Source organism: Peromyscus californicus, unplaced genomic scaffold (assembly GCF_007827085.1).
Source record: "Peromyscus californicus insignis strain IS unplaced genomic scaffold, ASM782708v3 Scaffold_7__1_contigs__length_154581171, whole genome shotgun sequence".
NCBI classification, from domain to species: Eukaryota; Metazoa; Chordata; class Mammalia; order Rodentia; family Cricetidae; genus Peromyscus; species Peromyscus californicus.
The window spans coordinates 128,623,680-128,648,442 of record NW_026294595.1 but is presented as its reverse complement, the minus strand read 5'-3'; the positions used below and the strand labels follow the sequence as shown (position 1 = coordinate 128,648,442).

Below are 24,763 nucleotides of genomic sequence, written 5' to 3'. Positions count from 1 at the left end.
TATGGGGCTGGAGAGATGTATTAGCAGTTAAGAGCATGTATTGTTCTTTCAAGTTTGGTTTCAGAGGATCCAAGTTTGGTTTCCAGCATCTGTGTTGGGCAACTCACAACTGCCTGTAATTGCAGATCTAGGGGTTCCAACACCCTTTACTGAATTCCACAGTCATCTGCACTCTTGTGCACATATGCATACACAAGCACACATTCACATAAACAAACAAAAAATGTTTAAAGAAACCCCAAACAAGCCAGGCGGTGGTGGCGCATGCTTTTAATCCCAGCACTCGGGAGGCAGAGGCAGAGCCAGGCGGATCTCTGTGAGTTCAAGGCCAGCCTGAGCTGCAGAGTAAGTTCCAGGACAGGCACCAAAGCTACACAGAGAAACCCTGTCTTGAAAAAACAAACAAACAAAGAAACCCCAACCAACTCACCACTCCAAAGAGTTTGTAAAAAGTATGCTTTAAAATTTTATAGCCTTAGGCCGGGCGGTGGTGGCGCACGCCTTTAATCCCAGCACTCGGGAGGCAGAGCCAGGCGGATCTCTGTGAGTTCGAGGCCAGCCTGGTCTACAGCGCGAGATCCAGGAAAGGCGCAAAGCTACACAGAGAAACCCTGTCTCGAAAAACCAAAAAAAAAAAAAAATTTTATAGCCTTAGTAAAATGATGGTTTGGGGGTATCAATTTTATCAGCATAATTATTTGTATCACTTCTCATGGGTTTAGTAAGTATTGTGGGCTGAAAGAGAAAAAAGGGTAAGTGTAGTTGTAAACTTATAAATAGGCTTCTGATGTAAAATACGTTCTATCTTAGAGGTAACTTTTAACTGCAGAAGAGGTAGTTCATGTTTGAGAGGCTTTTGAGGGGCGGGGAATGCAGTGTGCTTGCTTAGCATGTGGGAAGCTCTGACTTCCATCTCCAGCAATGGTGGAAAGAATGGGGGGAAAGGCTTTTGGATGCCTCCCCACACCCCCAGGCATTTAACTGAGTTGCTCTGAATATTTCTGTGGTTTTCTTGTATTTGAAGATGTGGGTTCAGTGCTACAGGTCCAGTTTGAAGGATAATACTAAATTCTCAGAGAAGTTTTCTGTGCCTTGGTCTCCAGTACAAGTTATAAATCATGTGCACTGAGCAAAAGCCAGGAAACCAGATGAACTGTGGAAGAGGTACTAGTTCCTTTTACTTCCTAGGCTGCATGGCTGAGAGACTGAAGGGAGAGATCCTCAACAGGGAGAAAATGGTGGATCTCTTGGCTGGTCCAGATGCCTATCGAGACCTTCCCCGGCTGCTGGCTGTTGTGGAGTCAGGCCAGCAGGCAGCAAATGTGCTTCTCTCTCTGGATGAGACCTATGCGGATATCATGCCAGTCCAGACGAGCCCCAGTGCCACTTCTGCCTTTGTGTGAGTCATTATGTGAGACTTGGGGATGAGCTTCTCCCTTCTCTCTTGCTGTTGAAATAGCATGTTTAATCTCATTATGTTGAACATAAGGAAAAGGAATGCATTCGAACAGGAATGGTACAACATACAGAAACCAGCATGTGATATAGTAAGACTCCCTCACACCCATCATCCCTGCTCTCTCAGGCCATTTCTCAGAGGTTTGCATGTCAATCATTCTTATTTAATCCTTCTAGAACTGTCCCTTGAATATGCAGTCATATACTCATATGGATATGTTCCATACCCTCCTTTTAAAATATAAATATTATTGTTCTGTGTTTATTTTCCCTTAAGGAAATACCTTGGACTTTCTTGATAGAAAAACTTTTTTTTTTTAGTAGGAGGCAGGAACATTACCTGCTGTGAGTTCAAGGACAGCCTGGGCTCCACAGCACATACTAGGCAATTAATTCAGAGCTCCATTGAGAGACTGTCAGAAAACCAAAGTTGGAGTCAGATGCATATCTATAAACATAACACGTGGGAGATGGAGGCAGGAGCATCAGGAGTTCAAGATCCTCATCCAGGTTTTTTGCTACATACAAGTTTAAGTCTAGCCTGACCCACAGAAGACCCTGTCTCAAAGAAAAAGATTATATGAGAAATGCAAACTATATTTTAAATTCAGGGTCTCTTTTATATCATAGATAGACATAGTTTGCTTTCAATCTCTACATAAAAGTTCCAACTAATATACCTATAAAAACAGTAGGAACTCCGCAGTGCTGAGTCTGACCTCTTCCCTTACCACTGTGCTTCCTCACCAACATGTCTCCCAGTTATAGTCTGCTTCATATTCCATGATTGTGTACGGACAGATCTCACATTAGTCCAGTGTGAGCTTAGAGGCAGGAGGATCCAGAGCCAAAGAAAAATCCCAAGAGAGCTATAGAGCTGGAGACATGCTAGGACAACACTGCTCCTCTGTTAGCGGTGTTCTGGTACTTTCTTCCCCAGGTCAATCATGCGGGGCTGTGACAACATGTGTAGTTACTGCATCGTTCCTTTCACCCGTGGCCGGGAGAGGAGTCGGCCTGTTGCCTCCATTCTGGAGGAAGTGAGGAAGCTTTCTGAGCAGGTAAGGCTATCCGAGTTTTCTTTAAATGAGCATTGTAGCTGGAGAGTTTTCTCTCCGGGTTCCGCCAAGCCCCAGCAGTCCGACAGCCCACTTATAAAATAAACACACAGATGCTTATATTATTTAAACTGTTTGGCCTAATATCTCAGGCTTCTAGCTATCTAGTTCTTACATCTTAAATTAATCCATTTCTATAAATCTATACCTTGCCATGTGGCTCATGGCTTACTGGCATCTTCACATACTGCTTGTCATGGCGGCGGCTGGCAGTGTCTCCCTCCGCCTTCCTGTTCTCTCAATTCTCCTCTCTGTTAGTCCCGCCTATACTTCCTGCCTGGCTACTGGCCAATCAGTGTTTTATTTATTGACCAATCAGAGCATTTGACATACAGACCATCCCACAGCAGAGCATGTTCTCGACAGGCTGAGGGCAGCCTTTCTAATTTTATAGACTGTGGTATCTCTCTTGTCTCTTTCCTATCCACAGATAGTTTCACCACTGGCAGCTTGTAAAATCTTTATTTTCACCTTCCGAAATGCTAAAATTGTCCCCTCTTCTCCATTTTTAACTCTCTTACAGTACAAAACTCCTTTAGGATAGATATACTCTGTTTAAGAGATTGAAATGGTAACAAAAACCTGCCTTTACTTCCTGAGTGTTGGGATTACAGACATGCATACTCTGTACTTAAGGTTTTATTCTGTTGTTCAGTCTTTAGATAAGATACTCCAGTGTGGCTGGGCGGTGGTGGCGCACACCTTTGATCCCAGCACTTGGGAGGCAGAAGCAGGTGGATCTCTGTGAGCTCAAGGTCAGCCTATTCTACAGAGTGAGTTCCAGGACAGGCTCCAAAGCTACACAGAGAAACCCTGTCTCGAGAAAAAAAAAAAAAAAAAAAAGACACTCCATAGTGAAATTATTGGATTAAAGACAGGTTTTTGCATGGCTCTTGGTAGATTGAGCTAATTTTTAATTAGTGGTTTGACATGATACTATTCAAGAAGTTTTAAACTTGTTTTCAACATGTTTTTCCTATTTTTAGGGGCTAAAAGAAGTGACTCTTCTTGGTCAGAATGTTAATAGTTTTCGGGACAATTCAGAGGTCCAGTTCAATAATGCAGTGTCTACCAACCTCAGCCGTGGCTTTACTACCAACTATAAAACCAAACAAGGGGGGCTTCGTTTTTCTCATCTTCTGGATCAGGTTTCAAGAATAGACCCTGAAATGAGGATCCGTTTCACCTCTCCCCACCCCAAGGATTTTCCTGATGAGGTGAGTGTTGATGATATTTAGTGTTGTGACAAATTTTATTAGCATATCATTTTCTGGATGAAGTAGTATACAGCAGAGACCTTGAATCCTGCTTTGGGGGTTCTGTGTTACATTGCAATATCTCCTTGCAGAACTACTGTGGCCTGCCGGGTGGTGGTGGCACATGCCTTTAATCCCAGCACTCGGAGGCAGAGGCAGGTGGATCTCTTTGAGTTCGAGGCCAGCCTCATCTATAGAGTGAGTTCTAGGACAGCCGAAGCTGTTATACATAGAAACCCTGTTTCGAAAAATTGGGGAAATAAAAAGAACTACTGGCCTTTTGGCAAGACTTAACGTCCCCTAAGATCAGGAAGGCGATAGGATGGTTTTGCAATGGGAACTTGGGACCACTTGTATAGTGAGAAGTTTATGAAGGTAGACATCTGCATGATGGTGATGGTAGTGGTGGGGATACAGTGAGACCAGCAAGGGAGGCTATGTGATGTCTTGGGAAAGCACCTGACTGTAGCTGGTGACACACTTGGGCTCAAATCCAGCTCTTGCCCAGTGTGTGATGTATGTTTATAATCTTAGCTTTGGGAGGTTAACATAGGTGGGTTATGAGTTCCAGGCCAGCCTTAGCTCCATAGTGAGTGTCAGGCCAGTCCGGGCAACTTAGCAAGATGACTTTTTTTTTTTTTTTGAGATGGTTTCTCTGCGAAACAGTTCTGGCTGTCCTGGAACTCACTCTGTAGACCAGGTTGGCCTCGTACTCACAGAGATCTGCCTGCCTCTGCATCCCGAGTGCTGAGATTAAAGGCGTGTGCCACCACCACCCAGCGACTATGTTTTAAGAAACAAAAAAACAAACCTAAATGTCAAAGAGGGAAAAAAAAATTTATCCAAATCCCAGATGTTGTACTCTTTTGCTAGTAGATATATAAAGATACTTTTTAGTTTGCTGTCCTTATCTGGGAAAAGAGAGTAGTAATAACCTAGTGCTGTGGGTTGTTGAGAATGAATACATGTTTCAAACTTGGCCCAGTGCCAACATTGAGTAAATAGCATACATTTTTGCTCTAAATCCATTCATCCACTTTTTCTACCTAGATTGGATTGTCTTCTTACTGAATAATAAAAAGTTCTTTGTTTGTTTGTTGTCAAGACAGGGTTTCTCTGTGTAGCCCTGGCTGTCCTGGAACTCACTCTGTAGACCAGGCTGGCCTCGAACTCAGAGATCTGCCTGCCTCTGCCTCCCGAGTGCTAGGATTAAAGACGTGTGCTGTCACTGCCTGGCTCTTTCTACTTTTTGAGACCGGTCTCAGTCCATGTTGGTCTATGTAGTTGAGGCTGGCCTTGAACTCCTGATTCTTCCCCTCTCCTAAGTGCGGAGATTGCAGATGTGCACCATCACGCCTAGTTTTCTGCAGTGCTGAGGACTGAACCCAGAGCCTCCTGCGTGCCAGGCCGTCAGTGTATTATCTGAGCTTTATCCTCAGTTCCCAATCACCCTTTTAATAGTTTGAAAATCAGCCTCTGAAGAGAAACAGTGAGAGGAGTGCACCACTGAGGACTGTGTCACACGCCTTTAATTCCAGCACTCAGGAGGCAGTCAGGCAGATCGCTGAGTTAGAGACAGTCTGCTCTACATAGTGAAATCTTTTCTCAGACAAAACCAAACCAAACCAAAGACAAAACAATAGCAACCCTTTCCGGAATGTAGGAAGTATCCTTTTTTACAGGATTCTTTGGTGAGACTTAACCCACAATGTGTTTTGTTTAATCAGGTTCTACAGTTGATTCATGAGAGACACAACATCTGTAAGCAGATCCACCTGCCAGCCCAGAGTGGAAGCAACCGTGTGCTGGATGCCATGCGGAGAGGGTCAGACTTACTGGGGAGAGGACATCCTTTACCTTTCCAGTTTTTCTGAATCACTGAACACTGATTTGTTGCTAAGGACCTAGTTTAGTATACAACACACAGTAACAAATTAGTAAGTTATTGTTGTTTGAATGTATCTATGGACAGGTGAACTTGATTCTGTGCATCCTCTAAGCAGAGTAAGCAGTGAGTCTCTCATTTGCTTAACATTTTTTAAATTAAGTGCTTGCTGGGTGCTGTTGTGGTCACATTGCGAGACCCCCTAGCAAGACCACCACAGAGTTGATATCTGATGCAAAACACACAGGAGTTTATTGATAACAAGCAAGCCCCGGCTTGGTTCACGTCCAGCACACTTGCTAGCCAGGTGAAGGAGGACAGCCCTGAGCTCTCAGGGTGAGGGGTTTTTAAAGGGAAAAACTGCAAGCAGCGTGGTACAAGCCTTTGCATCATATGATTGAGTGAGGGTGTGTAACCTCTGAATTTACTGGTTGGGGGTTACAGTTATCATTTGTGGGCAGGCCTGGACAAGTCCCAGACTTTGTCCTTGAGCTGCTGTAGAGGCTGGCTGGCCTAGCACGTGCTGTGGGGGCTGACTCAGTGGCCCAGGCTCTGTCCTTGAGCTGCCATGGAGACTGGCTGGCCTTGCACCTTCACATTGACCCATGCATGTACCTCTAAGTTGGTGAGAGGTCCCAGACAGTAAACAACTGGCTGAACCTTGAGCAGTCAGAGCATGTGCAGAAAGGGAGCTACTGCAAGGACTATGTCTTTTGTTTATGGCCCTCCCAGAAACTGCTTGCTCAAGTCTCAAGAAACTGAAATTAAGGCCTGATTTCTGAGAGAAGTCTGAGCAGGCTGTTATGGCATCTCCTTGGTCCTTTCAGTGCCATATTTGAAGTTTTAGTCTTTTAACTTGCAGGAATAATAAAGTTTTGGGTATTAGAATATAAATGCAGATTACGACTCACTTTGGAAATAAATCTGTAGAGGCGAGACTGGGGGCTAATAGGACCTAAGGCAAAGTTCAAGTGGCTCTGCCACTGAACTGCATCTCTAGCACTTGAATTTTGACACAGTCTCTTGTTATGTTGCTCAGGGTGGCCTTGAACTTGATCTTCCATCTTCATTGCTATTGCTGGGATTATAAACATGCACTACCACGTATTCGACTATAAGTAGGCAGATTTTAGATATCCCATTATATCCCTTTCCTTTCCCCTTCCTCCTAAAAAAATTACTGTTTTTGTTTTGTTTTTAGAAATAGAACTTTGCCTTGTTTTCCACAGAGGCAAAGATTTAGGGATCCTCTTTTTTTAAAATTTTTTTTTTTTATGTGTATGGGTGTTTTGCCTGCATGTATGTCTGTATCTTGTGCATGCATTGCTCATGGAGGCCAGAAGAAGGCAGCAGATCCCCTGAAACTTGAGTGGCAGATGATTGTGAGGTGCCATGTGGGTGCTGGGAACTGAACTTGGGTCCTCTGCAATAGCAGCCAGTGCTCTTAACCATTGAGCCATCTCTCCAGCCCCGAGAGGTCCTTTTAAGTGTTTAATTTCTTCTTGATTTGTTAAATGAAAGGTCCTTAGGAGCTGGAGCATGTGTGTATATGGAAATCCGAGGACAGTTGTCAGGAGTTGGTGTTTTCTTCTACCACGTAGGTTCCAGGGATTGAACTGAAGTCATCAGGTTTGTTAGCAAGTATCCACTTGCTGGAACATCTCACTGGCCCAAAGGGGTGCTTCCCTGATTTGTGGTTGTGAAATCACAAATCGAAAAATGAACACGTGGGAATTCATTATTATCTCTCGATAGCGTTCATTTAAATAAGATTGAGTCAGGTATGGTGGTGTACCCCTGTGAGCCCAGCACTTGGGAGGTAGAGCCAAGTGGAACAGAAGTTAAGGGTAACTTCAGCTGCATGAGACCCTGCCCCGCCCCCACAAAAAAAAATGAGTATTTTATCTAGGTCTTTTCTTCTTGTTCTTTACTGTAGATACTCAAGGGAAGCTTATGTGGCGTTGGTTCATCATATCAGAGAATGTATCCCAGGTACTTTTAAGAAACATTGAGCACCTTACCACAGTCCACATTCATCTTGCTCAATTACTAACCTCTTTGGCAAATTCCTTATGGTGACATTTCATAGTTTTTGCTACTTTTATGTTCATTTTCTGCTTCGCTATTTTCCTCTCTCTGTTCCACTTTCTTTTCCATCTTTCTGACTGTGTGTGTATTGCAAGAGATGGAATCCAAGCCTCATGTCTTATGGGCGTATGCTCTGCCACTGAACTGCATCTCTAGCACTTGAATTTTGACACAGTCTCTTGTTATGTTGCTCAGGGTGGCCTTGAACTTGATCTTCCATCTTCATTGCTATTGCTGGGATTATAAACATGCACTACCACGTATTCGACTATAAGTAGGCAGATTTTAGATATCCCATTATATCCCTTTCCTTTCCCCTTCCTCCTAAAAAAATTACTGTTTTTGTTTTGTTTTGCTTAGATTTGATTGATAATGTTGTCTTAAATTTCTCTCAAATTTTATTTTATTTTTTTCTTTTTGAGCCTAGAGCTTACTAGACTAAGCTGATCTCGAACTCACAGAGATCCACCTGCCTCTGTTTCCTGAGTGCTGAGATTAAAGGTGTGTGCCACCATGCTTCTTGTATTATGCACACATACTTGTGTTTTGATAGGGTAGGATGATGTGGCAGCTGGGTGTACTGGCTTTGTATGGAGTCCTGTGTTATTGGCTGTGTGACAACAAAGATTTGTCATTTATGAAATAGAGTAAATGGAGCTCGTGTCATCTGATTTTTGAGGGCAATTGAATAGCTAGTGACATACAGCACTTTCTAAGTATTCAGTATCCAATAGTTTTTGCTACTGCATTGTAAATGAGCATAATGCTAAATTAAATTCAATGTTTGATCATATATACATATGCACAGTTATGAATTAATTAAAATGCATAGATACGGTCTAGCTTTGAGGTAGAGTGTTCAGGGCCCTAGGTTCTGTTCCTTAGCACAGTAGACAAACAATCCCCTATCTCCGAACAGTAGCAGCAAAATAAGATACAGAGATGTATGTTTGTGTGAAGCACCGAAAGATTGACTAGTGAAAGCAGGACCTGGGAGCTGGAATGTTGGTGGTAGAGTGCTTGTCTAGCACATATAGGCTCTGGCTTCAGTCTTTAGCACTGTCTCCCACCCCTCCCCTGCAAAAGCAGGGCCGATTTGAAACTGCACTTCTGCAGTATCTCTGAATCCAGCATTTGAAGCCAAGATTTGTTTTCTAGTACTTGAGGAAATGTAGAGTGAGAAGCCAGTTCCGGCAGGATGTGGAAAAGCAAGCCTCTTTCCCCTTGTTCTGTAATGACTTCTGAGTAGTCTGGAAATGCGTCCCATTTGCTTTCCTCCCTTCTGTAATCTACAAATGCCCACATTCCTTCTGAGGTAGGCAGTAGCAGTACTCTAAGCACTGGTCCTCCATCCTTTGCTGTCTGTTGACAGGTGTGAGCCTCAGCAGTGACTTCATCACTGGCTTCTGTGGAGAGACAGAGGATGATCACCTGCAGACAGTGTCTTTACTTCAAGAAGTTCAGTATAATACTGGTTTTCTCTTCGCATACAGCATGAGGCAGGTGAGTCCCAGATGGGAGACAATTAGCATCGCTCTCTTACCAGCTCGGGACTGACTGGAGGTAGTTGGGTAGAAAAGAGTTTGACTTTGTGAAATGTTGCAAATGTTGTGAAATTCCTAAAGTCTTATAAAAAAAACCTGGAGCCAGATATTGGGGTAAATACTGAGAGATCAGAGAGACAAAGGAACAAGCCACTAGAGAAACTTCTCACCACTACCGAATCCTCAGGCCGAATGGAAGTCGAGGTCCTATCTCCACGAATCCTCTGACTGAAAGCCTCTGAGTCCTCAGCTGAAAGGGCTTCTAGTTCCTGTCTCCTCAGGCCTTATATACCTTTCTCCGCTCAGCCATTTCACTTCCTTTTCAGTGCTGGGATTAATGGCGTGTGTGCTTCCCAAATACTGGTAGCAAAGGCTTGAGATCTCAAGTGCTGGGATTAAAGGCGTGTGACTCCAAAGTACTGGGATTAAAGGTGTGTGTCATCAATGCCTGGTTCTGTTTTTCTCCTAGACTGAATCAATCTCATGTAGTCCAGGGTGGCTCTAAACTCAGAGATTCAGATGGATCTCTGCCTCCTGAGTGCTAGGATTAAAGGTGTGTGCCACCATCGCCTGGCTTCTATGCTTAATCTAGTGACTGGCTCTGTTCTCTGATCCTTAGGCAACCTTTATTTGATACACAATATATCACCACAGTGAAATCCCAAGATCTTTGTGGGTTTTTCTTTGTTGTTGTTGTTTGTTTGTTTTTTGTTTTGAGACAGGGTCTCAGCGCTTACTTCTGCTCCTGATTGCTGGGATTGAAGGTGTGTGTCACCACAGCCATCTAAGTCACAGAATCTTACTGTCAATTGTTTTCTTTTCTGTAGTTAATTTTATATGTTATGTCAAATTTTAGCCCTTGTTTTGAGATAAGGTCTTAATATAAAGCTCCGGCTAGCCTCAAGCCTGTTTTCCTTCTACTTCACTGAGCTGCCTGATCATTACCGTTATAGATGTTAGCCACCACAATAAGCAAACTTCAGCAATTTGATACGAAAAATACTACCATGCTAGTGTTCCTATTTATGAATATTTTACAGTAGCTGAGTTTGGTGATATATGCCTGTAATTCTAGCACTTAGGAGGCTGAGGCAGGGGAATTTCAAGTTTGAAACCAGCCTGGGCTATAGACTGAGACGGTCTCAAAAACAAAAACAAACAAACAAATAAGTAAATCAAGACAAAACTAAAGCCCAGTGCTCAGTGTTCTATAGTCAGTATAAATGGCCTTTCAACACACAGTGGAAATATGGCCCTCAAATTGTGCCTTTGTCATGTAGTAACAGTGACCTTGTCTAAAGTCCTTGGTTGCTGTGTGAAGTGAGAACGACACCAGCTCAGGGCTGTTTTGAGGCCTGTTAAGATGGTGTATATAACTTGGAGTGGTGCTTTCTACACATAAGTGTGCTATCAGGATAGTTATCATTGCTAACAGCAGGCCAGCATCAAGCAGGATCTATACCCATTCCCCGTTCAGTTTTCCTCTGTGGGTATGGTAGTTCTTTCAGGGCAGGTTGGTTCGAATGTCTTTAGCTTTTCCTTTTATTCCTTGGCTTTTTTCCTAGCTCAGTGGTTCTTCACCTGATTTGAGCATGAGCATAAAGACATGTAAGTGTATACCCAGGATAGTTTTTAGATACTTTTTGAGGATGATTATCGTTTCTGACTAGGTAATATGGCCTAGTGCTTATGGTATAAAGTGTGAAGGTTAAAACACTTCTTCCTAGCTGGGCAGTGGTGGCGCACGCCTTTAATCCCAGCACTCGGGAGGCAGAGCCAGGCGGATCTCGGTGAGTTCGAGGCCAGCCTGGGCTACAGAGTGAGTCCCAGGAAAGGTGAAAGCTACACAGAGAAACCCTGTCTCGAAACCAAACAAACAAATGAAACACCTCCTCCTTTTGTTGCTCCCAGGTTAGTTCCCTTCTTGAAGGCGGCGACTCTTAGTGATTTCTTCTTCACCTTCTGGATATATTTCATGTGTTTATAAACATGAATACTTTCTACCTCAAAGACATGCACGCTGATTGGATTTTGCTAATTTCAGTTTGCAGAGTATTTTAGAACAATTACATTAGTATTTGTGGAGCTATCTTATTAACAGTTGCTTAATATTTCATTTTGTTGATAAACCATAATTTACTGGGTACTAGTTGGTGAGTATTTCAGCTGCTTTACATCTGTGTCTCTATAAACAGTGTGGTGAATAGCTTAGTGCATGGATTATTTAGTTTGTGCCCAAATATAAACTTAGGACAAATATGAAGACTAATTTGAGTCTTATTTTCTTTTAAAAATGTATTTATTTATAAACTCATTTATTTTGTGTGTACATGTTGGTAGGGGCGTGCATGTGCTGCAGTGTGTGTGTAGGTTAAAGGACCACTTGCTGGAGTTGGGTCTTTCCTTCCACTATGTGGGTTCTAGGATTGAATTCAGGTCATCAGGCTTGGTGGCAGGCACCTTTGCCACTGACCTATCCTGCCAGCCATGAGTATGGTTTGCATTTGCTAAATTTAGAATGCCTCTACAAAGATTCTACTTCAGTTACCATTTTCTCATGGAATGTTCCTAGAACTAGAGAAATAAGTCTGGCTCAGGTGTGGGTTTTGGACCATGTTACATATGTAACTTGTGAGTGGAATGAATATATTCCCTCCTTGTGCCCTGAAGATTCTACAACTCGTTAGTAACTCTGTTCTGTTTTGTTTGTTAATAGAAGACACGAGCATATCATAGGCTGAAGGATGATGTTCCAGAAGAAGTAAAATTAAGACGTCTGGAGGAACTTATTACTGTCTTCAGAGAAGAGGCTTCAAAAGCCAATCAGACCTCAGTGGGCTGCACCCAGCTGGTGCTGGTTGAGGGGGTAAGGTCACATGCATCTTTTTCTTAGAGTTTTAGTTTTTGCCTTTTAAAATAACACTGTGTGTTTTCTTTATCTAGGTCTTACATGACTTTTTTTTTGAGACCTAGTCTCATGTAGGTTGACCTTGAACTTGCTATGTAGCCAAGGGTGACTTTGAATTTCTGAGCCTCCTGCCTGTATCTTCCTAAGCACTGGGATTATAGGAGTGCACCATCGTGCCCAGGTTATGTGGTGATGTATCAAACCCAGGGCCCCCTGCATGCTAGACAAACACTATACAATCCCCAGCCCAAAATGTTTACTTTTATCTTGCATATTATGACCTTGCTGAATTTGATGGTTTATTTTCTTGTTAGTGTTTTGAATTTTCTTTTCTTTTTTCGAGACAGCGTTTCTCTAAGTAATCCTGGCTGTCCTAGAACTTACTCTATAGACCAGGCTGGCCTTGAACTCGGAGATCTGCTGCCTCTGCCTTGCAAGTGCTAGGATTAAAGTCATGTGCCATGATTACCCTGCTGTTGTTTTGAATTTTCTATGTATATAACCATTCCATATTTTTTTCTTTCTTCCTAATGTACCAAGTATTTTATATTTAGAGAACTTCCTGTGGATATTCTAGTGATAGATTTTCTTAAATTTTCTTAATTTTGGGTTGTCTTCATTTCTGCTTCTTTCTCAAAGGATATTTTCTTTAAGGATTTATATATTTGTGTGTGTGTGTGTGTGTGTGTGTGTGTGTGTGTGTGTGTGTGTGTGTGTGTGTGCATTTGTGTATATTTTAGTTCTCAAGGAGGTCAGAAGAGGGTGTCAGATCTTTTGGAGCTGGAGTTACAGATGTATGTGAGTCTTTCTTGAGTGTGCCCTCGGGTCTGGACTGTGGTCCTTATGGTAGAGCAGCGATTGCTCCAACCTGCTAAGCTATCTCTCCAGCCCCCAAGGGATAGTTTTGCTGGAACTTGTATGCTGAGTTGATAATGCTTTCCTTTCAGGTCTTGAAAAACGTGCCATTTCCTGCTGGCCTTCATGTTTCTGACGAGAAATCATAGATATTTTTATTGGAAATTTTATCTTCTTAGGAAATACATCTCTTTCTGTTGCCATCAAGGTTTATTGACCTTTCTGTTTTTCTTTCCCTTTTTTTCCCCTTTCTCTCTCCTTTCCTTCCCCACTTCCCTTTCTTCATCTCCTCTCCATTCTTCTTTCCATCTGTTCCCTTCCTGACTCCTTCCCTTTCCTTTTTTTTGGATTAAATAATAGAAATTATTTCTTCTAATTTTGTGGCTAGAAGTCAGAGATGAGCCCAGTCCAGTTCTCGTGAGAGTCTACTTCCTGCTCAGGTAACACCTTGAGCTGCTTAGGACAACTCTGGTGGCTGGAGCTGCAAAGAGGCAGCCCAACCCTGGAGGGGAAGTTTTTCTGACTTTTTGGGAAAGTCAGGTCTGGAACTGCTTCAGCAGGGAAGGTTATCCTGACTGGAGAGTCAGGCAATACCTGGTGTGATGGGGGATCATCTCCCTGCAGGATATAGCAATCCTGCTTCTCTCCTAGAGAGCCTCTACAGCTGAGCTTTGTTCAGCCCCCACTTAAGGGGGCTTCCTAGCAGAGCTGTGCTTCTCCGGCCTAAGAAATTGCAAAAATGTAGCAAATCTCCTCAGGCTCAGGAGAAAAGTGTTATTTCTCTTGCTCTGTCCACTGAGGGACGTCTCAGCAAGGTTCTTCTATTCAGCTCCCCCTTGCTCAGTCCACTATGGGACATCTCAGTTAGGTTCTTCTATGTACCAGGGAATGAAGATCTTCACACCCAAAACTCTTTTGAGAAAGAGATTTATTCAGGAAGGAGGAGTCCAGGAGAATATCTGCCTCTACCAGGGTGGAGAGAACAGCCTACAACTGACCAGGCAGGGTGGTTTATATAGGATGTCCTGGGGCGGAGTCAGCCCGTGATTGGTTAGTTTTTTTTTCTGCCCAGGGATTAGCCAGTTTTGTGGGTTAGGGACAGAGATGGCCCTGATTTTAGGGCCAAACTGTGTTTCTTTCATTGGCCTTTCTTGGCTTTTTGACACTACCTCTAAGGCCAGGGCATATTTCTTTCACTGACTCTGATGCTGGGGACCAGGAGTGTTATTTTGGCACTAGTTTCAGAGTCAGGGCATATTTCCTTGGTTCTGGTTTTGGGGATAAAGTGTTCATTTCTCGGGCTGGAGAGATGGCTCAGAGGTTAAGAGCACTGACTGCTCTTCCAGAGGTCCTGAGTTCAATTCCCAGCAACCACATGGTGGCTCACAACCACCTTGAATGAGATCTGGTGCCCTCTTCTGGCCTGCAGTCACATATGCTGTATACATAATAAATAAATGAATTAAAAAAAAATTAAAAAAAATAATAAAAATCTTTAAAAAAAAAAAAAAAAGTGTTCATTTCTCTGGCTCAGGTCCCAAACCCAGGCTGTGTTTCTTTTCCTGGTCCTGGGCCCTAGGGCCAGAATTCTACTGTCCTGCTCTGTGATTGGTTGGTTTCACAAGTCAGTTGGCCAGGGGCAGAGATGGCTCTGATTTGAGCCAAACTGTGCTTCTTTCACTGGCCTTATCTGAGTCATCTTTCCCTAGTTCTGGGATCCAGGGTCAGGGTGGGTTTCTTTAGTCAGCCCCTTTTCCCTTCAAGTTGTTTCTGGTATTTTGTCTTATTTTCTGATTTTAGGGCAGAGGATAAATTTGGTTCCTGTCACTGCATCTCGGCAGGAATAGAAAGACTCATGTATATTCCAGAACTTAATACTCTTATTGTGGTTTATCTTTCTTTCCAGTCCCAGGCTCTGGTGGAGTCTCTAGCTTCAAATTGGCATATTCAGTAGGAGCAAGTAACTCAAGCCAAAACCTCTGGGACAGTCCTAAGTGCTTAGTGTGAGATCAGGAAACATGAACGTTGATTTGTTAAGCACATCACTCACAAGTACTTGGACTTCATGCTTATTGAAAGTTACTGCAGAAGCCAAGACTGTAAAGATTCATTGGTCCATTAAAATAGTCAACAGAACTTTGTTTCTGTTGTGTACCATGTGTTGTCCTGTTGTTGAAGCAGCCACACACACTGAGACTTTGGATTTCTTGGTTAAGAAATGTTCTGTGATAGATCCTGGAGAGCCTCAGACAACAGGGGCAGTGTCTGCCTCCTAAAACTTAACACTGACAGATGCATACATTCTTCTCTGTTTTTTGCAGTTCAGCAAACGTTCTTCCACAGACCTGTGTGGCCGGAATGATGCAAACCTCAAAGTGATCTTCCCTGATGCAGAGGTGGAGGATGTCACTAACTCTGGGCTCAAGGTCAGAGCTCAGCCTGGGGACTATGTGCTGGTGAAGGTAAGGTGTCTTCAGTTTCCTTCTTCTGTCCATCTGACAAAACCTCAGAAGACAACTGATATACTGGCTGGAGGCCTCATAGTCTCCTTTACATTCCCTGACATTGGACCAAGAAATGCTCTTCTTAAATAAAGTTGGGAATTTCTAATGTGGGTTAGGCCCTCTGGAAGAGCAGCAAGTTCTCTTAACTACTGAGCCATCTCTCAGACCCTATTTTACTATTTTTAGTTGTGTGTATGTGTATGTCTGTGCATGTGAATGCAGGTACTTGCAGAGGCCAGAAGTTGCAGATTTTCCTGGAGCTAGAGTTACAAGTTATTGTGAGTTACCCAATGTGGATGCTAGGAACTGAATTCAAGTCCTCAGGAAGAACAATATGCACCCCCCTTTTTTTCCCCTCTAAATTTATTCATTTATTTTATGTATATGGATGTTTTGCTTGTATGTATATCTACCCACCATGTGTGTGTCTGGAGCCTGTGGAGGCCATAAGAGGGCATTGGATTTCTCCTGGGACTGGAGTTACAGACAATGTGAGCTTCCATGTGGGTCCTGGGAATTGAAACCAGGTCCTCTGGAAGAGCAGCCATTGCTCTTGTCTGCTGAGCCATCTCTCCAATTCCCACAGTGTGTGCTCTTAATTGCTGACAGTGCCCAAGATTATTTTTTAAGATAGCAATGTAACTTTAGATTTAGTTGCTATATGCAAGGGGGTGCAGTAAATAAACTGCTGACGTGACTGCTCCATTATTAGGGAAAGTTTTTATTGTGAGTAAGAGAGAGGAAGTATCCAGAGGCATCTGCAAGAGTCCAGAGCAGGGAGAAAGAAAAACAGGCTGGACCTGGCCAGGGCTATCTATTGGTGGGAGATGAGAGAATAGGCAGAAGGGGAATAAATAGTGAAAATATCAAGCATAGCCAGGGGCAGGGGCATAAAGAGAGCAGGGACCTGAAATGAGAAGGGCCAGGGTGCTAGTGTGGACTTTGAAATGTATTACTAGTACTTGTGAGTAGATTCTGCGTGAGCCTGGAGGCTGGCATGGGCTTTGGTATGAAACCACAGGTAGCCATATGTCCCTTCTGCCAGAGGTAAGGGAAATGACTCCTTTTGGCAGATGGGAATTGGTTTCCCAAGTTGCCGAGGAAAACAGCCTTTTATCTAACTGCTGGAAATCCTCTTATAATTCAGTTTGAGCTCATTTCTGGATATTTGGATTGCCTGAGATCTAACAGTTGCCTTCTCATATTGCCTCTTAATTTCTTCCCACTGTAACTATGGGTCACTTGATAAAAAGGAATTAGGTTGGTGATCAGGTTGTAATTTTGTTCCCCCTCTGAAGACAGGGTTTCTTTGTCTATCCCTGGCTGTCCTGGAACTAGCTCTGTAGACTAGGCTGGCCTCGAACACAGAGATCTATCTGTCTCTGCCTCTGGAGTCCCAGGATTAAAAGTGTGCACCCTTTAATTTATCTTTTGGAGACAGGTTTTCTCTGTGTATCCCTAACTGTGCTGGAACTCACTATGTAGATAAGACTGGCCTCTAATTCACAGAGCTCTGCCTGCCTCTGTCCCCACCATTTCCCCTCATTCTAAGAGCTGAGGTAAAGGTAAGTAAGTGCTGCTCTGGCAGATGACTCTTGTTGTTATTTTTGTTTTCGGAGACAGGGTTTTCACCTTGTAGCTCTGGCCTGGAGCCCACTATGTAGACCAAGCTGACCTTGAATTTACAGAGATATGGCTATCTCAGCTTTCTGAGTGCTGGGATTAAAGGCTGTGCCACCTCACCCAGCTTCTGGCACATGACTTTAATCACAGCACTGGGGAGGAGATAGAAGGGTCCTTGTGGTTTACTGTCCAGCTGAGCCAGCCTAGTTGGTAAGCCCAGGTCCCAGTGAGACATCCTCTCAAAAACAAGGTGAACAGCTCTTGTGTAATGACACCCAAGATTGATCTCTGGCCTCCACATATTCATGTACAAAGTGTGCATATATCCATATTATTTGTGCAGTTGTTCACAATGAACAGATAAGACAAAGTAAAAAAATTGTCATCAAACCAAAAATGAAAGTTCCCATCTTGTCAAAGTTCCCATGTTATGATAGTATAATTCTTTTTTGAGACAGGGTCTGTGTATCTATGGCTGGCCTGAAACTCACTATGTAGACTAGGCCTACCTGGAACTCAAGAGAGGTCTATCTTCCTTCTGAGCATTGGGGAAAAGATGTGTATCACCAAGCCTGGCTTACCTACAGTTTTGAATTACCTGATTTGTTAAAGAGTTAAGTCCTATAAACTAAAAGGAATTTTGGGGTAATTATGTCAACATTCTCTCTTAATTTAATATGGTGCCATATAGACAAATAGAGAATACCTGGAGAGATGGTTATCAGTTAAGAGCACGTCCTCCTCTTCCAGAGGCTCCAAGTTCCTTTCCCAGCACCTACTCCAGGCGGTTCACAAGCTCCTGTTTTAGGCAAGCCAGCTAGAACTTCATGGAGAGACTTTCTTCCTCCCCCATCAAAAGAAAACAATATTATTCTTAGTAGAAACAAGGTAGAAAATGTATACTTCAGGCCGGGCGGTGGTGGCGCACGCCTTTAATCCCAGCACTCGGGAGGCAGAGGCAGGTGGATCTCTGTGAGTTCGAGGCCAGCCTGGTCTACAAAGCGAGTTCCAGGAAAGGCGCAAAGCTACACAGAGAAACCCTGTCTCGAAAAAATTAAAAAAAAAAAAAAAAATGTATACTTCAAAAAACACAGAACTTAACTGCACATAATTGAGAATGGCTTAACTCAAAGCAAAAAGGTAGCCAGATTAATGACTCATACCTGCAATTCTAACTCTTAGGAGCCTGAGGCAGGAGGATAGCTGTTGTAGAGTAGAATATTTGTATAATGATGTAAAAATGTGTTGCATTTTTTAAACATGTAAAGATGTGTTGCTGTTTCATCCTGCCTGCCTGAAGCACCTGGTTGGCCTAATAAAAATCTGAATGGTCAACAGCTAGACAGAGGAGGGATAGGTACGGCTAGGGGGCAGAGAGAAAAGGGGAGCCAGCTAGCTAGCCAGCTAGCTGGGGGCCAGCCAGGCAGGCACAGAAGAAGCAGGAAAGCAGGATGAACAGTATGTAGATGAGGTAAATGAGCCTTGGGGTAGCACATAGATGAAAAGAAATGGGTTAATTTAAGTTTAAAAAAAAAAAAAACCAGCTAGAAACAAGCCTAAGCTAAGGTTGAGCATTCATAATTACTAAGTCTCCGTGTCATGATTTGAGGACTGGTGGTCCAAGAAAGCCTGCTATAGATAGCCACAAATTCAAGGCTAACCTGGACATAGTGAGTTCCAAGCCATCCTGGGCTATTTCACAAAGTGGAATACTGGCTCAAATAAAATAAAATAAAATAAAATAAAATAAGGTATTGTTGTGTTGGCCTGTGTCCATCCTCCCCACAACCCTCCGAGACAGAGTTTCACTGTGTAGTCCAGGCTATCCTGGAACTATCTGTATAGACCAGGCTGTCCTCAACTCACAAAGATCCGCCTGCCTCTGCCTCCCAAGTGCTGGGATTAAAGGTGTGTGCCACCACTGCCCTGTCTAGTGAATTTTTATAGTGACCTCACTCAGGTAGCTATTTCTGAGATCAAAAAGAATGTTTTTTTGGAACCCAGAAATGCCTTTCATGTACTTCCTGGTTGTAGCACATTGTAGACCTGTGCCATACCCTGTCCCATTTCATACTATAGTTTGGTTTTGTCTGGTTTTGATTTCTTGCAAACTGAGTTCTGTAGTATGTAGTTTGAATTTCTGCCTCTTTTTCCTCAACTTATATTCTGTGGTTCTTTTGTGAGTTGTGTTTTTCCATCACAACAGTTTGTTGTGTGTTTTATTGCTAGTGGGCCGTATTGGTTGTTTCCAGTTTGGAGCTAGTACATGTGACATTGCTGTGAGTATTCCTGTGCATGTGCTATAAGGCATGTGAGTATTATGTCTGTTGGGTATACGGCTGGGTATGGCTAGTCACAGGGTGACTGTAATGGGAATAGCCCAGGTGCCCTGCACTCCTGCCAGCAGTGTAGAGAAGTCTAGAAATTTCACCTTCTCTGTTTCTGTTCTTGTTCTCTAGTGTCTGCCCCATGACAGCTGGTATGATCTTTCTGATTCAGATCATTTACTCTGCAGCTTGGGCCCTCCATCAGCTTTTCATCGGAGCCAGAGTGTAATTCAGGCCTATGTGATCTGTCCCGGCTACTTCCCAACTTGATGTCCTCTCGTTCTCCTCCTCCAGTCTCATGACCTTCCTTTTGTCTCTTAGATTCTGTTCTGTTCTCAGGAACTTCTACACGCTGTTTTGGCTTGGGAGGCTCTTGATCTTTGCTGGTCCCTTTCTTTGGATTTTGAGGCTCTCTCTCCATTATCACCTCAGAGATGCCTTATCTGAGCATCATTGTTTAGAAGCAACTTTTCCTGCCTAATTCCCATGCCTGTTAACTTCCTGTTCCCGTAATCTTCAGAGTACTTTTTAGTGCCTGAAATCATTTTTGTTTATGTATATGCTCATTACCTGTCTTTCTCTGAAACTGTGTTGTGGGTAAGGAAGTACCTGTTTTGTTTATATTTGTATTTCCTGCACCAAAGGTAATTTCTAACATGTAGTAAGAACTTTGTAAATATTTACTAATGGATCAATTTGTTCTGATGAGAATTATGATTAATGGTAACTTTGGAGTCCTAGCTATTCAGTCCTCAATCTCACTAGGCTTTGGTAAAAAATATCATAAGGATTGGTCAGGTGGTAGTGGCACACACCTTTAATCCCAGCACTTGGGAGACAGGTAGGTGGATCTCTGAATTTGAGGCCAGCTTGTTCTACAGAGTGAGTTCCAGGACAGCCAGAGCTACACAGAGAAACCCTGCCTTGAAAAACAAAACAAAGACAAAGTCATAAGGATGGCTTTAACTAGCCCAGCTTTCACCCTAACTCATTCCAGAGGTTAGAGGGTTGGGTCTGTGGTGGGCAGCTCACAAGTGAGCCTTACAGTTGGAGCTGAGAAGAAACATTCTCCTCAGAGACAGGTGAGATGCTATTTGGGATGGATCTGGACTTGTGTTTGACCTTGTTTTTGTTTTGTTTTTAAAGGTAGGGTTCGTACATAGCCCTGGCTGGCCTGGAACTCACTATGTAGGCCAAGCTGGCTTTTAACTCACAGAGACCTGCCTGCCTCTGCCTCCTGAGCACTGAAATCAAAGGTGTGCACCAACCACTGCTGGCTACCTGTTTGTGTTCTAATTGAGAGACACAAAGGGAGTGGATCCAGTTAGGAGGGGAGGTGGGGAGGAACTGGGAGAAGTGGAGAGAGGGGAAACTAATCAGGATATATTATATGAGGAAAAAAATATTTTTAATAAAGAGGAAAAAATAAAAAATAAACATAAACATAAATTTATTATTTCAGATGGATACTGTAGATCTCTCCATAAAAGGGAAAGCCAGGATTTTGTGCCATAAGTAGAAAGTAATCTTAGAAATAAGCACAAGCCGGATGGTGGTGGCACATGCCTTTAATCCCAGCACTCAGGAGGCAGAGCCAGGCAGATCTATATGAGTTCTAGGCCAACCTGGGCTACAGAGTGAGTTCCAGGAAAGGTGCAAAGCTACACAGAGAAACCCTGTCTCTAAAAACAAAACAAAACAACAAAAAAAAAAAAAAAAAGAAAGAAAGAAAGAAAGAAAGAAAAATAAGCACAATGGGGCTGGAGAGATGGCTCAGCATTTAAAGAGTACTGACTGCTCTTCCAGAGGACCTGGTTTCAATTCCCAGCATTCACATGGCAGCTAACAACTGTCTGTAACTCTAAGATCTGACACCCTCACACATACATGCAGGCAAAATACCAATGCAAATAAAATAAAAACAAATAAAAAAAGAGAAATAAACAGTGAAAACAAAACAATGTCGTTAAACTCCAGCCGGCTCTGGTGGCCTGCACAAGGCTCTGGAGGCCTTTTCTCTGTTGAACAAGGAAGTGTTCACAGAGCGTGGAAAGCTCGCCAGCGGTCAGGGAGACTGTCTGCCCAGTAACAGACTGAAGGGAGCTGCCGAGGGAAGAAGGCTGCACTCTGGGTCCGCTGCTCTTTGATGACTGTGGCTCCCAGCAGCAGCCCAGGAGTGTCCTGCTATGCCCAGCCCGCCTCGGGAGCCTGAGGTTCTGTTCTCCCTTCCTGTGGAAAGCCCAGGTCAGCTCGGGCTGAGCTGATGGCTCTAGCCAATCAGGTATGCAACTGTGCCCTGTCAGAAGACTGATGACTGTGGTTGGGATGTCCACTGTCCCTGACAGGCCTCACACACCCGATGGAGTGTGTGGCTTCTTACCTCATATGCATTGCCGTTCTGTCTGATGTCTCTTCCTTTCAGGTTTGAGGTGACACACGTACCATGCACTTCCTGTCACCTCTATCCATGTCCTGTGCCCATGGTGCTGTCAGGTTACACCATTGTCTCCTTTTGATGGGTTTTCTTTCAGATCACCTCAGCCAGTTCTCAAACTCTCAAAGGACACCTTCTCTGCAGGACCACTATGAAAGACTCAGCCATGCGTTGCTTGACCTGAGAGGGTGACTTACTAGTGGACTTGGGCAGTTTTTCCTCATGCTTTGGAGACAAGGCACTAGTCATGAAGTGCCTTTGTACCAAATGGAAGAGTACATTTCTTTGTTGTCACATGAACAGCTTTTACAACAATAAATTTCATAAATTAATGGCTCCTTTGTCTCTACTTTTCATTTTCACCCTGGCTTATTTATGGGGTTCTTTTCTATCGCTATGTTAAGCGTTTCTCAGCACAGTGTTTGTTATTCAATGCTGTAGACTCAGCGGCGTATTACCACCTCTACTTGTTCATTTACTTATTTATTCATGGCCATCTTTTTCAGCTTTCCCTTTAGCTGTAGGAACACTTGGAATTTTGAATAACTTGAAAATGTCATTGCCTGTTAATAGGCTCTGAGCAATGGTTCTTGGCTTATTTCCTGTTGCAGTTATTTTCATGAAGTAAAAACAAAAAACATGAGAATAAAAATCCGAATGGTAGCCTGGAATAATTAGAACTAGATTTCAACTAAAATCCTTACTCCTTTAGCATTATATGAGACCTGTGGGTGTACTCAGTGGTATAATGCTTGCCTAGAATAAGCAAGGCTCTGGGTTAGATCCCCAGCACCACAGGGGAAAAAGAAAAATAATATTTATAGTGCTCCCACCCACCCACCTCTTCCCTGAGGTAGGTTATTTGTAATTGAGGCTGGCCTTGAATTTGCTCCTCCCTCCTCCTGAATGCCAGAGTTGAAGGCATGCACGCCACACCATGTATGCACATCTCAGGATCACATCTAGAGCTTCATGCATACTGAGCAAGTACTCCCCACCAACTGAACTATAGCCACTGGCCCGCTGTAAGCTCTTACCAAATGGAAATAGTCCTTGAAAGATTTGCTTCTGAAGCAGACTGTGTACTTGGGCATGCTGAGCTGTTAGTTGTATCTGGCTGTGATCTGCTTCAGACACTCTGCTCACTAGCATGGGACAGCCCATGGGAGCCTTCTTCAATGTGGTTCAGTCCTGGACAGTTGGTTCTATTTTCAGTATCCAACTTTTTTTTTTTTTAATTTTATGTGCATTGGTGCTTTGCCTGCATATATGCCTGTGTGAGATTTTGGCATTACAGACAGTTGTTAGCTGCCATGTAGGTGCTGGGAATTGAACCCAGGTCCTCTGGAAGAGCAGTCAGTGTTCTTAATCACTGAGCCATCTCTCCAGCCCCTTCAGTGTCATATCTTATCCTGAAGAGAACATCTGTTAGGGATCTTTTTCCAGTTCTTTAAAAGTAAATTATCCAAGCATTACAACAGTTACCAGAAGGAAAATGGCAAGAAGACACAGATGAAAACCGTATGTAATCGGACATTTCTCTCCCATCCACTTATTCCCAAATACCTGGGAACTGCTTCCCAAATAATTGAGTCAGAGGCTTAATATTACTTATAAATGCTCAGCCAATAGCTGAGGCTTATTACTAACTAGCTCTTACATTTTAAGTTAGCCCATATTCCTTATTTATGCTCGCCATGTGGTGGTACCTTATTTAGCATGGCATGTTCATCTCTTGCTCCCTCTGTATCTTGCTGGCGACTCCTCACTCCGCTCTTCTCCTTCCCAGCATTCTCAGTTTGGCTTTCCCACCTAACTTCCTGTCTAGCTACCAGCCTGTCAGCCTTTTATTAACCGATGAGAGTAATACATATTCATAGTGTAGAAAAGGATTGTTTCACAGCAATCATACTCTGCAAGAGATGTCAGATCAGAAGTGGTCACATGTGCTGGGCCAGCTCTCTCTACCTTCCATCAGTCTTGTCTCTGACTTATATCCCATCTACCAAAGAGACTGTATCTTTTCTGCCAAAAAGATAAAGGGTACATTTTACAAGGAAACAACAGAAGTCTTCACCCTAAATTTATAGTACAAATGTGAACCTTTAAATGATTCTTCTATAGACAAGTCTGAATAACTCAAAGATGATCCAAGGGTATCTCCAGCTCAAGAAACTATTGACAGCTTTTACATAGGAGCGTTGGTTATGTAAAACCAACTAGTCAGTTGACTAGTCAGTATCCCACAATTGTGTTTCATCCTTTATTTAAATACTCTGATAGTCTAAGTGTGCTATGATGGCATTCTTTTCTACCTTTTAAGTCCCTGCAATTTAAAAAATGATTCCTTGCCCCTTAGGGATGCATTTTGCTTCCACAGCTCAATTTCAGGCATTAGTGAATGATTGTTTGGGATTTACTCTCTTACTCCTTTTTCTTTAAGGCTTTGGCTTTATGTATGTTTAAATCTAAGGAAATTTTTACTTCTATTGAAAGACCCTAACCCTTCAGGCTCACACCCCCCAAGCCCCAGGAGAATAAGGAACTAAAAAGAAAACTAGTTCCAAGGGCCACCTGACTCAGCCACTACTAAACTACCCCCACTGCCACAATGTAACAATATAAAGAGATTTCTATTAAGAGATACGCTCAACTGTGACTGGGATAGTTGCAAGTGTTCCAGGAAGGACCACTGTGACCTTTGTGTAAACTCCACTCCCATCCTGATACCCCCCTTGAGGTTTCAGGAAGAATGTGCATGCG

At 43.2% G+C, this 24,763-nt stretch overlaps 1 protein-coding gene across 7 annotated transcripts in view; it reads left to right on the top strand.

Moving 5' to 3' along the window:
• Nucleotides 1-24,763, top strand: part of Cdk5rap1 (CDK5 regulatory subunit associated protein 1) — a 303,956-nt gene that overhangs the window by 12,227 nt on the left and 266,966 nt on the right. For 6 of the 7 annotated variants that reach the window (XR_008215333.1, XR_008215335.1, XR_008215334.1 and 3 more), the window contains exons 6-13: nt 1,189-1,399; nt 2,399-2,519; nt 3,563-3,793; nt 5,560-5,657; nt 7,654-7,709; nt 9,178-9,308; nt 12,066-12,215; nt 15,434-15,574. Coding sequence is in view for 4 of the 7 variants with exons in the window: in XM_052725712.1 (XP_052581672.1) it covers nt 1,189-1,399; nt 2,399-2,519; nt 3,563-3,793; nt 5,560-5,657; nt 7,654-7,709; nt 9,178-9,308; nt 12,066-12,215; nt 15,434-15,574 (1,139 nt within the window). In the remaining 3 variants the exon portion in view is untranslated. Of the gene's footprint in view, nt 1-1,188; nt 1,400-2,398; nt 2,520-3,562; nt 3,794-5,559; nt 5,658-7,653; nt 7,710-9,177; nt 9,309-12,065; nt 12,216-15,433; nt 15,575-22,097; nt 22,337-24,763 lie in introns of those variants that run through there. The other variant, XM_052725714.1, reaches the window with a different exon arrangement.